This window comes from Onychostruthus taczanowskii, unplaced genomic scaffold (genome assembly GCF_017590055.1).
Source record: "Onychostruthus taczanowskii isolate IOZ18803 unplaced genomic scaffold, ASM1759005v1 scaffold5, whole genome shotgun sequence".
NCBI classification, from domain to species: domain Eukaryota; kingdom Metazoa; phylum Chordata; class Aves; order Passeriformes; family Passeridae; genus Onychostruthus; species Onychostruthus taczanowskii.
The window spans coordinates 7,927,336-7,940,203 of NW_024502568.1; the positions used below are offsets into that span (position 1 = coordinate 7,927,336).

At 47.4% G+C, this 12,868-nt stretch overlaps 1 protein-coding gene across 1 annotated transcript in view; it reads right to left on the minus strand.

Annotated features, from left to right (window-relative positions):
- Positions 1-12,868, minus strand: part of COL17A1 (collagen type XVII alpha 1 chain) — a 32,754-nt gene that overhangs the window by 1,077 nt on the left and 18,809 nt on the right. Inside the window, exons 32-53 of the mRNA XM_041415772.1 lie at positions 12,540-12,575; positions 11,961-11,996; positions 11,651-11,731; positions 10,944-10,979; positions 10,155-10,235; positions 8,871-8,924; positions 8,711-8,752; positions 7,971-8,027; positions 7,757-7,816; positions 7,204-7,230; positions 7,086-7,127; positions 6,869-6,925; positions 6,460-6,507; positions 5,708-5,821; positions 5,296-5,433; positions 4,608-4,691; positions 3,813-3,941; positions 2,654-2,743; positions 2,016-2,129; positions 1,612-1,764; positions 408-827; positions 79-219 (exon numbers count right to left, since the gene is read on the minus strand). Of these exons, the coding sequence (XP_041271706.1) occupies positions 79-219; positions 408-827; positions 1,612-1,764; positions 2,016-2,129; positions 2,654-2,743; positions 3,813-3,941; positions 4,608-4,691; positions 5,296-5,433; positions 5,708-5,821; positions 6,460-6,507; positions 6,869-6,925; positions 7,086-7,127; positions 7,204-7,230; positions 7,757-7,816; positions 7,971-8,027; positions 8,711-8,752; positions 8,871-8,924; positions 10,155-10,235; positions 10,944-10,979; positions 11,651-11,731; positions 11,961-11,996; positions 12,540-12,575 (2,040 nt within the window). The remainder of the gene's footprint in view (positions 1-78; positions 220-407; positions 828-1,611; positions 1,765-2,015; positions 2,130-2,653; positions 2,744-3,812; positions 3,942-4,607; positions 4,692-5,295; positions 5,434-5,707; positions 5,822-6,459; positions 6,508-6,868; positions 6,926-7,085; positions 7,128-7,203; positions 7,231-7,756; positions 7,817-7,970; positions 8,028-8,710; positions 8,753-8,870; positions 8,925-10,154; positions 10,236-10,943; positions 10,980-11,650; positions 11,732-11,960; positions 11,997-12,539; positions 12,576-12,868) is intronic.

The window sequence follows — 12,868 nt, forward strand, 5'->3', positions numbered from 1 at the left end:
GAAGATCAGTAGGTCTGTGAGAGGTTGGGGAGATCTAATATGCATGAGCCAGAAATGCCAAGCCAAAATGTCACTCACTTCTAAAGAAGTCCATGAGGTCTGCGGTGACATTGCCGTAGGCTGCAAAGACCTTGCTGATGCCAGGAGGACCAGGAGGACCTGGGGGACCTGCAGGTCCCTGTGTTGTGTAAGACATCAGGTCCTGGAGAATACCTCGACCTGTGGAATTAAAGATGTAATTTGAAAGGAGCTCTGGGAGAACTGTGGCTGCATGCTGAGGCAGAAGGTGTAAGGGAGATGTGTAAGCAGCAGGAAGGAGAGGGAAGTGAACAGCGTGACCAGGCACAGGGGCTTTGGAGTTGTAGGCTGGGATAGGGAGGGTCAGGATGAGCAGGCATTGCACTCACTCTGCAGGCTCTCTGACACACGGAGGGCTAGCTCGTTGTAATCCAGGGAACCAGTGAAGGAGTTGCTGTAGGATCTGCTTGACCCTGCTGATCTCCTGTGTGATTCCTCTTCTGTCAGCAGCCCGTCAAAAGACCCATCAGTGCCCATGGAGGCATCGTAAGCACCATCGCTGCCCAGTGAGGCATGGTAAGAGGATCTGCTGCTCATGGAGCTGCCATATGAGCTGCCTGTGCCCAGTGAGCCCCCGTGGGAGCCCTCAGCACCAAGGGATCCTCCATGCAAGTGCTCAGAAGCTCGTAACCCTTGGTATGATGAAGACATAGATCCAGACACAAAGCCACTGTCTCCTTTGGGTCCCGGTGGTCCCTGTGGCCCAGGGGGTCCAGGAGGTCCTGAGATGTAGCTTCGAACTTCATCACCTACAAAATACAAGGAGGGAACTTCAGGGACACTGGGCTTGACAGAGGTCCTGTGATACCACCTGAATGAAGACGAGTGTGAAGTTCTGTCCCACCAACCATCAACGACCCTCATCCAGTGCCATTTCTCAGGCAGCAGGCACATGTCAACCTTGAACTTCACACTCTGCAAGACACCCTCTTCCTTCCCATCTCTCCCACAATTTTGTGTGCCCAGTCTTAGGAACATGCCCAATGATTTTGCAAAAGGCTGCACTCCTCAGGCCAATTTCAGCACCTCTGCCAAAAGAGCCATTCTGTGACCAGTTTGCCAAAATGAGGTGTTTTTGAAAGCCTGCCCTGGATGACTTGCCAGGATGAGCTCAGACCATTGGTGCTTCACAGCTAGCTCAGTGTTGCCTTCCAACCCCTCCATTATCTATGGCTCTGTGGGCAGTGTTTGCCAAAGAAAATTCTCTTCCCATGGTAAAATCTGCTGGTGACCTTACTAGGGACCCATGTTCAGCACAGGCCAACTGTAACTACCCAGTGCTTGTCCCTGTTGTCTCAAGACACACTTTGGCTGGCAGTTGGACCGAGAGGGGAAAAGCCTACAGGGTGCAGCGCACTCCTGTAGATCTGGCTGTAGAGGGAAGGTGTTGTTGTAGCCCTGCTTCAGGGAAGGCTCCTACAGGAATGTCTCAGCTGTGGCAGAGCCAGTCACCTACACAGGTGTTGGTGAAGGTACTACAAAGTAAAGCATGTCTTGGGATGTGTGCAGGAAGGATGGATGGTGTTCCCTTACTCTTCAGGTACTGGATCAGCTCACTCCTGAACTCGTCGCTGTTGGTGATGTCAGCATAGGACAGGAGGCCGGTTCCAGAGAAACCTGGTGGTCCTGGAGGGCCAGGAGGGCCAGGTGGGCCCCGGACTCCAGAAAGGGAAGAGTATCCAACATCTTGAGAGAGGGAAAGAATTATTTTCCATCAGTGACAGGATAAGGAAATTTCACATGTCAGAGGATCTTGAAAGTTTAAAGTTCCAACCTCAACTTCCATCTCTTTACAGACAACATTGACAAAATTCTTTTCTTTATAGTGTCTTTGTTTCCAGTGGGCAATCACATCCTTGCTAAGCTAAATCTCAAGCCTCAAGTCCTCCCAGCATCTAAAAACACCCTGCCAGCTGTGAAAAACACAAGTGCTTTACTTTGAAGGTAGGCAGAGATGTCCTCCAGAGAGGTGCCAGGTGATCCAGGGATCCCTGGAGGTCCTGGGGGGCCTGCAGGACCAGGGGGCCCAACAACACCACTGAATTCAGAGTCTGCAAGACACAAGTGAAGAAAAGAAGTCACCCAAACAGCCACAACCCTAATGAATGCTCCTTGACTATACCTGCTCCTTGACAAAGTTATGCCAGATACAGCCAAGTAGAAGGTTTTTTTCTCTCCAGCACTCTCTACATGCCTCCCTGCATGCAGATGTCACATTGGACAGTCAGGTGATTCCAAAGAGAGTAAAGTCCCTATTTTTAAAATATGCTTTTAAAGAGGCATAAGAAATGATGCCTTTATGCTGCAGAGTTTGGATACAACAAAGGGCCCCTTCATGCCCCTCTCCAAGACAGCCCCACTGCTGCTGCTCCTCACAGGAGCATGGTGGTCCAGCTGCAGCCCTCTGTGGGGTGTGCAGGTGCCAGCAGAGGCCTGCAGTGCTGCTAAGGACAAAGGACCATCAGAGGGTTATTTGTGATGATAGGCCAAAAGGGAAATTCTGTGACTAAGGCTGTAGAAAAAATCCTGGGGGCCCGTAGAGCCCCATGGCAGGGGAGTGAAGAGGTTGGCTTACTTCGCAGGTACGCTGTCAGGTCACTGTAAGATATGCCGGGTGACCCTGGAGGCCCAGGTGGTCCAGGCAGTCCAATGCTCATCCCAGAACCTGCAAAATCAAACAGATCCGTATTATCAGCATAGGGTGTTACAGTGTGAGCAGACAGGCTGCAGGGTTTGTTCACAGGCAATGCAGGAGGGGCTCCTGCACAGTGGAGTGTCCCCATCAGCAGCCTGTGCCAGGAGCCAGAGCTGAAACCTTGTTCTGGGCTTGTGACTTTGCCCTGACAATCCCAAGGACACACACAGACACGCAGGCAGAACTCCTGCTCCTGGCAAAAGCTGTGCACCTCATGAACCTGTTACATGGCGGGGGCACCCCTGGACTTGCAGCTCAGCTGCAACCCACAGGCTGATGCATGTGCTGCTCTCCCTGTGTCTGCAGCTCTGGGGCAATACTCTGCACTTTGTGATTTGTGTTAATGAAATGTCCCAGCTGACAAAATGCAACTGTCCTGCCTCAGCCATTGGAGTGCTGCCTTTTCCTGCTGGAAATTCCCTCCATCTCAGAGGCACTCCACTAGTGACACCTGGTCTCAAAGAGCAGTTCAGAGAAACTGAGCATGGACCAGGCTGTGTTTTTAGGCAGACAGCTGCAGCTACCAGGATTAGGCATTTTAGCACTGCTGCTGGGATGCTCATGGAGTTCTCTCTATCAAACAGTTCTTATATGCCATATCATCCCTTTACAGATGGGAAAATGAAGCAGAGACATAGAAATTTTTTCAACTAACTTCTAAGAGTGTGTTGCCTGAGCTGCCTTGACACAAAGTGGGCACAGACCAACTCTTTCACAGAGAAATATATCCTGACCACAGAGATAAAGGTTAGAAAGGCACTTATAGGTGTTGATGGGACTTCTAAGATGGCGAAGATGACATTTTGTTCCTAAGCTCAATTTTTAACAGAGAAAGGATTCATTACTAGTCTGCCAGTGGTATCTTAGCTACAGAGTATCTTTGTTCTCTTCCAAGTCTCTCACAGTCCCTGTGAGGAAATCTCTGTACACAGGGATTCACACAATTAGCACTGGAATAATTTCTACTGACTTGACAGCATGAGTTTTGTGCTGGGGTCCCAAAGGAACAGAGGGAAACACACACTTATAAAACCATTACTTGACAGGTAGCTGATAAACCTCCTGGTCAGCTCATCATAATCCAGTGACAGAGACATTCCATCTCCCCCTGGCCCAGGAGGTCCTGGTGGGCCCCGAGGTCCAATGAGATACTGACGAATTTCTTCTCCTAGAAATGAAAAAAGCATCTTTTAAGGCTGTCCAGCTGCTGCACAGACACCAGGCGTGAGGAGCTCCCAGCCTGTGAGCCGAGCCCCCTCCACCAGGGAAACCATCAAAACCTATGGATGCAAAGGTCCTTTCCTCTCTCTTTTGTGAATTGCCCTGTATATGGTGCCAGAAACATTTCTGACAAGGCTGGGAACCTCCTATAATAAGGGGATGAGGGGGATGAGAATTTGGATGGCTTAAGGGACCTCCCTATGGTCTGTTTTTTTCAGGACACCCTGGACAACTTCTTGGGTAAAGGGAATGAAAAGCAGCTCAGCTGGAAAAGACCATGCTGAGCTTTGTGACACTTTTGGAGTCATTTGGAGCACAGTGCGGGCCAGCAAAATCATTACTTTCAGGGACAGCCAAATGACAACCTGGAAATTTGCCTGTCAACCCACAGTAACAGTGTGTATAGAAAAGAATATGGAGTAGGGGGTCCCCTTCACCTTAAGAACAACAATATAGCTAGGCCATGGGGGGAACACAGAGTGGGGGAGCTGGAAAGCAGAACACTCTGAAGCAGCTGCAGTTAACTCCAGCTGCAGACTGGAGACTGGAACGGAAAGGGAGATCTCCAGGATGCTTTACCCTCAATCCCATGTTTCCCTTGAGGATCACTTACTTTGCAGCAAGTCCAGAAGTTCTTGGTACAAAAGGGACGTAGTGGATACTGAGCTAGAAAATGACTCATAGCGACCTGAAGAGCCTGTGGGAATGAAAAGGTTTTACATGAGCCAGTATGAGACAGAAGGCAAGAGGGGGGCAGGAAAGAACAAAGGACAGATGATTTAATTAACTGGTAGAATGGCCTTCTCATGCCTCCAGCTATGAAACAGTTGCTCTCTCACACATCCTGGTCATCTCTGGGTCATCACACACAGCTGTGTGCTCTGTGCATTTCTGGTTGAGATTCCAGGCTACTTCCAAAATCTCTGGGGATTTCAACTACTTTAGGAGGGCCCCAAGCATACAAGACAACCCCCAAATACTTGAGAACATATATACTAAATAAAGCTATCTCTGTTTGGGGTCTTTGGGTTGTCAAAGAGTCTAACAGCAAATGTTTAATACAAGACTTTTTAAACAGCAGCAACTGCTAGTTAATCTAACCATTAAAAAAGGACAAGGCTCAGAGGATACCTCAGCTGTGAAGAGTCCTGGGCCCGGACTGCTGAAGATGAATAACCTGGTTGGGGTGCTGCTACTTAAAAAGCAGCACTCTGTTTCTCCTCTGGTTCTTACCTCCTAGATGCTGCACAAGCTCAGCTGAGGGCATGACTCAGTACAGAGTTTACCAACATGGTGCTTACTTGTCATATAGCTCATGACACGGGTAGCCAGCTCTGCATAATCCAAGGTCATCCCATCTGCAGTGGTGATAAGTCCAGGTGGGCCTGGAGGGCCTGGTGGGCCTTGGGCACCAGTGAAATAATGTCTGACGTTGTCACCTACGTAAAAAGCCCAAGATATGCCCACATCACTAAGAGGGAAGACTGACCATATGCACAATTACCAGACCCTCTTCCTCTGACAAAGAACAGGACAACAGAAGGACAGTTCTACAGAGGCCACAGTGGACAACAGCACCTCACAGTATTGAGCAGAAATAAGCCCAGAGTAGCAGGGCTGTTGTTTCTAAAAGAAGAGGGACAAGGCCCCAGGGAGTAAAAGAGAGACAGGCATGAAACTGCTGACCCACAGCAGAAATGTCATTATACTCACTCTTCAGGTAGTCAGTCACATACTGCTGAATCTCTTGAGATGAACCTCCACTTGGGCCAGGAGGACCAGGTGGCCCAGGAGGTCCTGGGGGTCCCTGAATTTGTCTGGATCCACCTACAAAAAGCATTGAAAGGAGAAGTGTTTTTGGCACAGATGCATTAGACCGAGTGATAGTAAAGTGCACTTGCATCAAGCTCTTCCCACAGGCCTGGAAAGAGCTTTGGAAATTGAATATGGAGGGTCTATCTCTATCTTTAAACACAGTCTGAGCATGGGCTATTTTGCAGACTAATGTCTTCAATTAATTCAGCATCTAATAATTCAGCCTGTGCAGGGCTGAGTCCAGAGACATTCCTGGCTTTGTACAGGCAGACCTGGTGGGTTTGTGCACTAGAGTGAAGTGCTGTGCAGAATATAGATGGAGATCATAGAGCTCAAGCTCATTAGTCTAACACCACTGCCCTGCTGCTCCCAATCCCAGTCAGCCTGGGCAGCATCAGTTCAAGAACCTGTCCACATAGAGGCAAAACTCTGAGGAGTTAGAGGATTCCCAGCAAGTTGGAAAAACAAAACTGTAAATTCTTAAATTTTCTGATTTAAGGCAAGCTGTGCAAAAAGAGGTTTTGAACAGAAATCCCATCAGCATTAGGTTGGCACCCACACTGGTAAAAGTCAAAGGAGCTTTTTCAAAGCCTCTACCAGATACCGGCATTCCTTCTTAATATCAGAACAATGATGGTCTGGCCTCTTACCTCGAGATGCTCCTGGGATGCCAGGTGCACCTGGGACACCTGCATCACCTGGAAAAGAGTGAGGGAGACAGACACTTGTAATAGGTGTTACTGCATGTCGCATACTTGGTCATGTGAAACAGCTGAGCTACATGTTGTAAGAGAAGCAACTACCCAGCCCTTGTAATGACTGCCTTGAAATGCCAGCTTGTTGGGAAAGTGCATAAGAAAGAGGCCATGGCAGCTTTCCTGAGCTTTCTGTGACCTGGTCAAGTGCCTTGTGCTTACAACAGTTCTATTGCCCTGGTCCTGCTTTGCCTGAAAAGGCAGGGGTGAGCACAGCTCTAGTTCCCAAAGGACGGGGCTGTTCCATCCATGCTTGGATGTCTGAGGCCACCCCCAATAAAAGAAAAAAGATTTTTAACTTTACCTTTTGGTCCAGGTGGGCCAGGTGGGCCTGGGGGTCCCTGTATGGTGACTCTTTCACCTGCAAGTTGCAGAAAGAGAGTCAGAGATTAACAAGAATAAAGTATGTAGACAAAATCCTGGCTCCACTAAAATTAAGTTAGAATGAATAGAACAGGATTTTGGCCTGATTTCAGCCCAGGGATGATGAATTCAAATGAGGAAAGGGGGCACAGACTAACCGTGGGAGGAGAATGCTGAAAGGCCAGGATCACCCGGTTCTCCTGCATGAGACACAGAAATGAAGGAGCACTCACACACCCAGACAAGCTACCCTGAAGCCCACTGATTTCTCCTTACCTGTGAATCCCCGTGGACCTCGTTCACCTGTGAACAGGGAAGCAGAGGAACAGTGTTAGGATTTGCTTTATTCTCATCAGCAACATCTCAGCCCACACTGCAGCATATCATCTTGGCCTTCAATTTATAGGGGAGAAATGGGTAAAGGGAGCAGGTCCACATTTTCCTGCCAGTTGATAGTTGAGCTACACTTCACAGGGGCCACCCCCTTGCACTGACTTAGTTCACAGTGCATTTTTCAAAAAGACTGTCCCCTTCAATGGCAAATCTGAAGTTCTGAATGTTCTTGAGTATAATGGGCTTGCAAAGTTGGAATCTGAATACATGCCTTGACACCAGTACTGGAGGCTAACAAATTTCTTTGACAAAGACTGACTTCTTTGAGAAGACTGACTTGTTTTACAGCAGACAGGAGTCCTACTTAGTGACAACTGTGCTAGCTTTCTTACAGACAGAGAAAGACAGGAACTTCTGCTCCTAAGCCCTTCCTTCTTTTCAGTCTAAGTTGCTGAGATCCCTCTAGCACTTTGGTGAGGCAGCACAATATACCCACCTTGGTCTCCCTTCGGGCCTGGTGGTCCTGGTGGACCTGGTGGGCCTGTGAAGAACGCTTCTGCAATTTAAACAAAGAGATTTCTTCATGACATCCAACAGAACATGAAACAAGGTTTCTCTGGCTCCACTTGGTCCTAGCCATTTATGTGCTCTCTGGAACCCCAACAAGACATTCCCAGGAACAGGTGACAGAATGAGTGGCAAGAACCTACCTGAGGTGGACATGGATGATCCTGGTCTCCCTGGTGGGCCTGGAGGTCCTGGCAATCCTTCTCCTAGGCAAAAGGGACACAGAAAGGCTTCAGGAAGGATCAGCCTCAGCAGTGTAAGTAAATGAACATAAGAGCTGCTACATCTCCAGCCATGGCCTCAGCTTGAGTATTTCCCAGTGTAGGCCCTTATCACTGCTTCCTTCACACATCTATCCCCTGGTAGTTATTTTCCACTATCATTAGCCACTGCAGCAGAAAAGGACAGAGAAACTCCTTTCTTTGGAGTGCCTATCCCATCACACACCTACTTGCTCCTTTTTCCTACTGAGCAGAGAGTAAGGAATGGGGTTCTGCTCCTGCCACATGTCCTCCCACACCTTCCCTGTTCAGGTTAAGTTACAGGACGGGGCATGGGGATATGTTCCTCATGGTAAGAAACTCCCCATGTGTCGGCAGCTGAAAGTTAATGCTGGACAAATAAGAAGTAAATATGGAATTGAATGCAGTTAGCTCCTTTGGCAACTTGAAAACTTTGAGTGTCTTCCCAAAGAGCATGGCTTTTAACAATTAATACTCTGGCTAGAACCCTCTGCAAAAAGCAAATGTTTTTTGTTGGGCAGCATCTTGCTCCAGTGAAATGGTGCTGGTAGAAACCCACTATGTGACATTCTGCTTCCAGCCCTAGGCCTTGGAAAAAACCTCCCACTTTCCAGTTGGGTTTCAGAGGAACAAGCTCTTACCTGGGGGACCACGAGGTCCAGGGGGTCCCTGCACAGATTCACCTGATGACAAATGAAACAGGGGTATTAGGAAACATTTACTCAGCAAACTGCATGGCCCAGAAACGTGCCATGTTGTAAGCATTCCTTGATTAGGGGTTTAGCTCTGTATGTTACACACCTGGTGGTCCAGGGGGACCTGGTGGTCCTGCTCGCCCTTGTAAATCTCCCAGCACTGTGCAAAAGAAAAACACAAACAAGGGAAAATTGTTGCTATGGAACGACTGCTGCTATGGAAACCGTCAATATATTGCTGCTAGAAGCTCTTACAATCAAAGGTGGACTAAGATGGGACCTGATTGACCAAAGACCAAGATGAAGCAGAGGAGGGAGAGGAGAAATGTGTTTGGTTAGGACATGAAGCGAAATACAGCTCTGAGCAGGACACTGGAAACAGGGAGGAGAGTAATGGTTATTGAAAGAGGACTCAAAGGCTAAAGAAGGAGGGAAAGAACTTCAAGGAGAGGAAAGATTCTTTAAAAGAGGTAAGTTTTGGGATGAGAACATAACACAGACATTATTTAACAAGTAGCTGCACTGTGTTGTCTTGATTGTACTGTGTGATGTACCCTCACCTCCAAGCTGAGGCACAAACTCAAAGTTCAGTGATGCTGCAATCCAAGGTCCCTGAATGGGGAACTGGACAGTACTGAAGCATGGTCTGAATCTACATGTCCCCATTTGGATGGTGATCGGGCAAGGATCATCTACAATTTTATGCCCTCTTCTACACTGCTGCAAACTTGCAGAGGTCCGAGATCCTAGGAATAGCAACTCTAAGTGCATCACACATCTTTGTGTAATGCAAAACAGTGTTGCACAGAGCAGTTAACAGTGTTGCACTGTTTAGCAACACCTGGGATGTTGCTAAACTATTCTGTTCAGCTCCACTTATTTTCATCTTAAAATTTTAAAATTTTTACAAAATGTTAAATTTTTTAATCTTCAAATTTATTTGCTCCCACGTGAATTCATCCTTTAATTTGAAGAGAGATTATTTCTGTTGCTTAGATTAACATGCCTTTTCAAACTGGTTCTTGTCTTACAGATGGCTCCATGCCCATATTGCACAGGGAGCTGCCCTGTGTGAACTCAGTGACTGGAAGTTCTCAGCTCTGTGAGTATCTCCCCTGTTAGTGGCTGCTCATCAGCCACCATTCCTCAGCTTCCCTCTCAATGATGTGAGCCTGACGCCCTTTGCCTCTTTTTGAAAGGACTTTAGGATGCACAGATGAGGAGGAAAGAAGAGGTAGCTGGCATCGCAGACACACCATCACACACACACTCATACTTGCCTCATGTCACATTGAGAAGAAAGAGTTAGGGGCATCTCCAGTAGCTGTGAGCAGGGCTCGAAGCTCTGACACATCTCCAGGCAAAGGAGTGGAAAGGCAGAGCCACTTACTTTGAGATGCTAATGATGAGACTTCTCTTCTGATGGTTTCTATCACAGCTTCACCTGGGGATCCTTTCTCACCCCGTGGACCTTTTTCCAGGGGGAAAAAAAAAAAAAAAAAGCAACAGAGAAAGGGAGTTATGTAACTCAGAGAGGGTGACATTTTGTACCTACTCTAAGAGGTTCAGACTTTTCTTATGAGAACTGGGAGCATGAACTCAGTTCCCAGATCTGAGGGACACTGCATTCAAGTGTGGAAATTATGCCCAGTCTGCTCTAACAGGATCACAGAAAACCAGCTAAGAAAGGTTCTTAGGGGTCAGCTCTGTTCAGGCCCTTTCTAAGAGACGTCTGCCCAATTGGCAGTGCTTTCACAGTGACATTAATCCCAATTTGGCTCTAGTTTGTTCTCCTGCCTTTCAAAATGGCAGGAGGTATCCAGCTGGGCTATATCCCCTATCACAGAAAGGCAATTGCACTTGAGGAGTGCCTTAGAAATACCGGCCTTCAGGAAAAATAGCGTAAGAAAAGAAAAAAACAACATTTGCAGCATCCACATTACACTGGCTCTTATCACCCTCTTACCACCCTCCTTCTTCCCCTGGGAAAACAAAAAATTATAAAAATTCTTTACTAGATTAATTAAGCCAAAGAAGGCAACAAAATGAACTGAAAAGAAGAAATCTGTGAACAAAAGGGAGAGGGAATGTGCCAAGGGCTTAGTGAATTAGAAACAAAGGAAAACTAATGAATTCCTTTCTCTTAAGAAGCATAATCAAAGCTGAAGGAAAACGGTACCTTGCTGTCCAGGGAGACCAGCTGGTCCAACAGGACCTAGTTTCAAAGGAAAAAACCCAAATTTCATTAGATTTTACTGGCTGTATTTTACAACAGCAGAAAATAATCAATACGACTTTTATAAGAACTGAGATTATCAAAAAATTTATTTTCTACACAAATAAATGGAATTGCTATGGGGTATGAATTAATCAATGCCCCATATATTACTTGAATTTCCATCCTGTGGCAATTAAAATGCTTGGTGCCTCTTGGACTGAGGAAATAACCAGAATGCCACTGACCACCACAGAAAAGGAATGCAAAAGGCCTAACCCTCCTCTCACATTCCATACTGCAAACTGAGACTTGTCTCTGCCAAACCAGCTCCAGGACCAGCTCCAGGCACAGAAGTGCCATGAGAATCAGGGATCAGGAACTCTGCTGCCTGACACCAGCACACTGGAGGGCAGTGTCTGACTGGGACAGAGGAGTCTGAGGCCCGAGCTCATGCACAGCCAGTGTGTGTGAGAAAAAGACTTACAGATGTTTGAGTGGGAGTTCTGCTGCCTTGAGCTCAAAGCTGAGACTGCAAAACAAACACTTCCTAATTCCAGCAACAGTGCTGGGAGAGGATTAGACACAAGCCTGCCTTCCTGAGCAGTGAAAGAGCTTGATTCTAGCCCCTGTATTTGACCTATCACTACTTTGTACTCGTCAGTACTCACCTGGAACACCTGGAGGACCAGTGGGGCCAGGTGGGCCTGGGGGCCCTGGTGGGCCTGGCAGAGTAATTGTTGATGAACCCTCTGAAAAACAAACACACAGATTTGCACACAGATACTTATATTCACACATCCAGTGAATGTGTAAAAATCTGTGCTTAAGGAATACTACATCTATGGCATATATATTCTCCCAGCACAGGGAGCCCCAGTACAGGTCTGACACACAGTCAAGATTAATTGAGGAGGCACAAAAAAACTCCAGAAAAAACCCTCCTAAATCAGAAGTCCGACCCCTCACAGCACTACATACCTGCACTTATGACTTTTCCTGGAGCTCCAGGTTCTCCTAGGAAAACAAAGGTACAAAAGTTGAGCTTCTTTTTGGGGGGTCAGGTAAGAGCTATAATAAGCTCAATAACATTGTACTATTAAGCATATAGTTTCTGTTCTTTCTGCCCTTGATCTCTTGTCTGAGAAGTCACAGTTCTAGAAGGTCAGGGGGAAAGCAAGAGAGCTGTGCTAATCCAGAGAAGCCCTATGGTCAGCTTTCCAAGCACTACATCTGCCAGCATAGGCAATAGCTTTATTTATCCGAGGCAGGCACACAGCTTTCACTGCAGTCACCAGGCACCTTATGCTCAGGGCAGAACCGGGCTTCAAAGGTTTGCTCAGAGGAGAGCTGTCATGCCAAGTCCCTCAGCAGATGTCCCCACTGCCCTCGGTGCATGCTCAGCGAAGCTTTGCCGACCGTGCTTCTCAAACTTTCCCTTCCCAAAGCCACTAGATGCCACTGTTGATCCAGGGACTGGTCAGTGGAGCTAAAATGAAATCCCTGATAAAATGAAATCCTTAGAGAGAAAATGAGCATTAGGGAAGAAACAAAACTCACCTTTAGCCCCTGGTCGGCCTGGGTTGCCTGGAAGTCCTGATATGAGGTAGACAAACAATTTAAAATACTTAGTGCAAATATTGTTTGCTGTATATTTTTCAGGTACCCCAGCTGTTTCACTTGTGGGTTTATAGAAGGAGCCCCCTACTCAAGACCCCAGCTTTCAGCCTTTATAAGCAGGTCCCTGAGGACTTCATAAACCAGTGGAGGAACGGACTGAGCTGGTTGTGTCCCTGGGCTTCCCTGGTCCCACTGCTCCCAGGATGATGACACTGGTTCACAGATTTATTTGTAGCTTCTTCTAGGTACTGCTACCTGTCCTGAGGCTC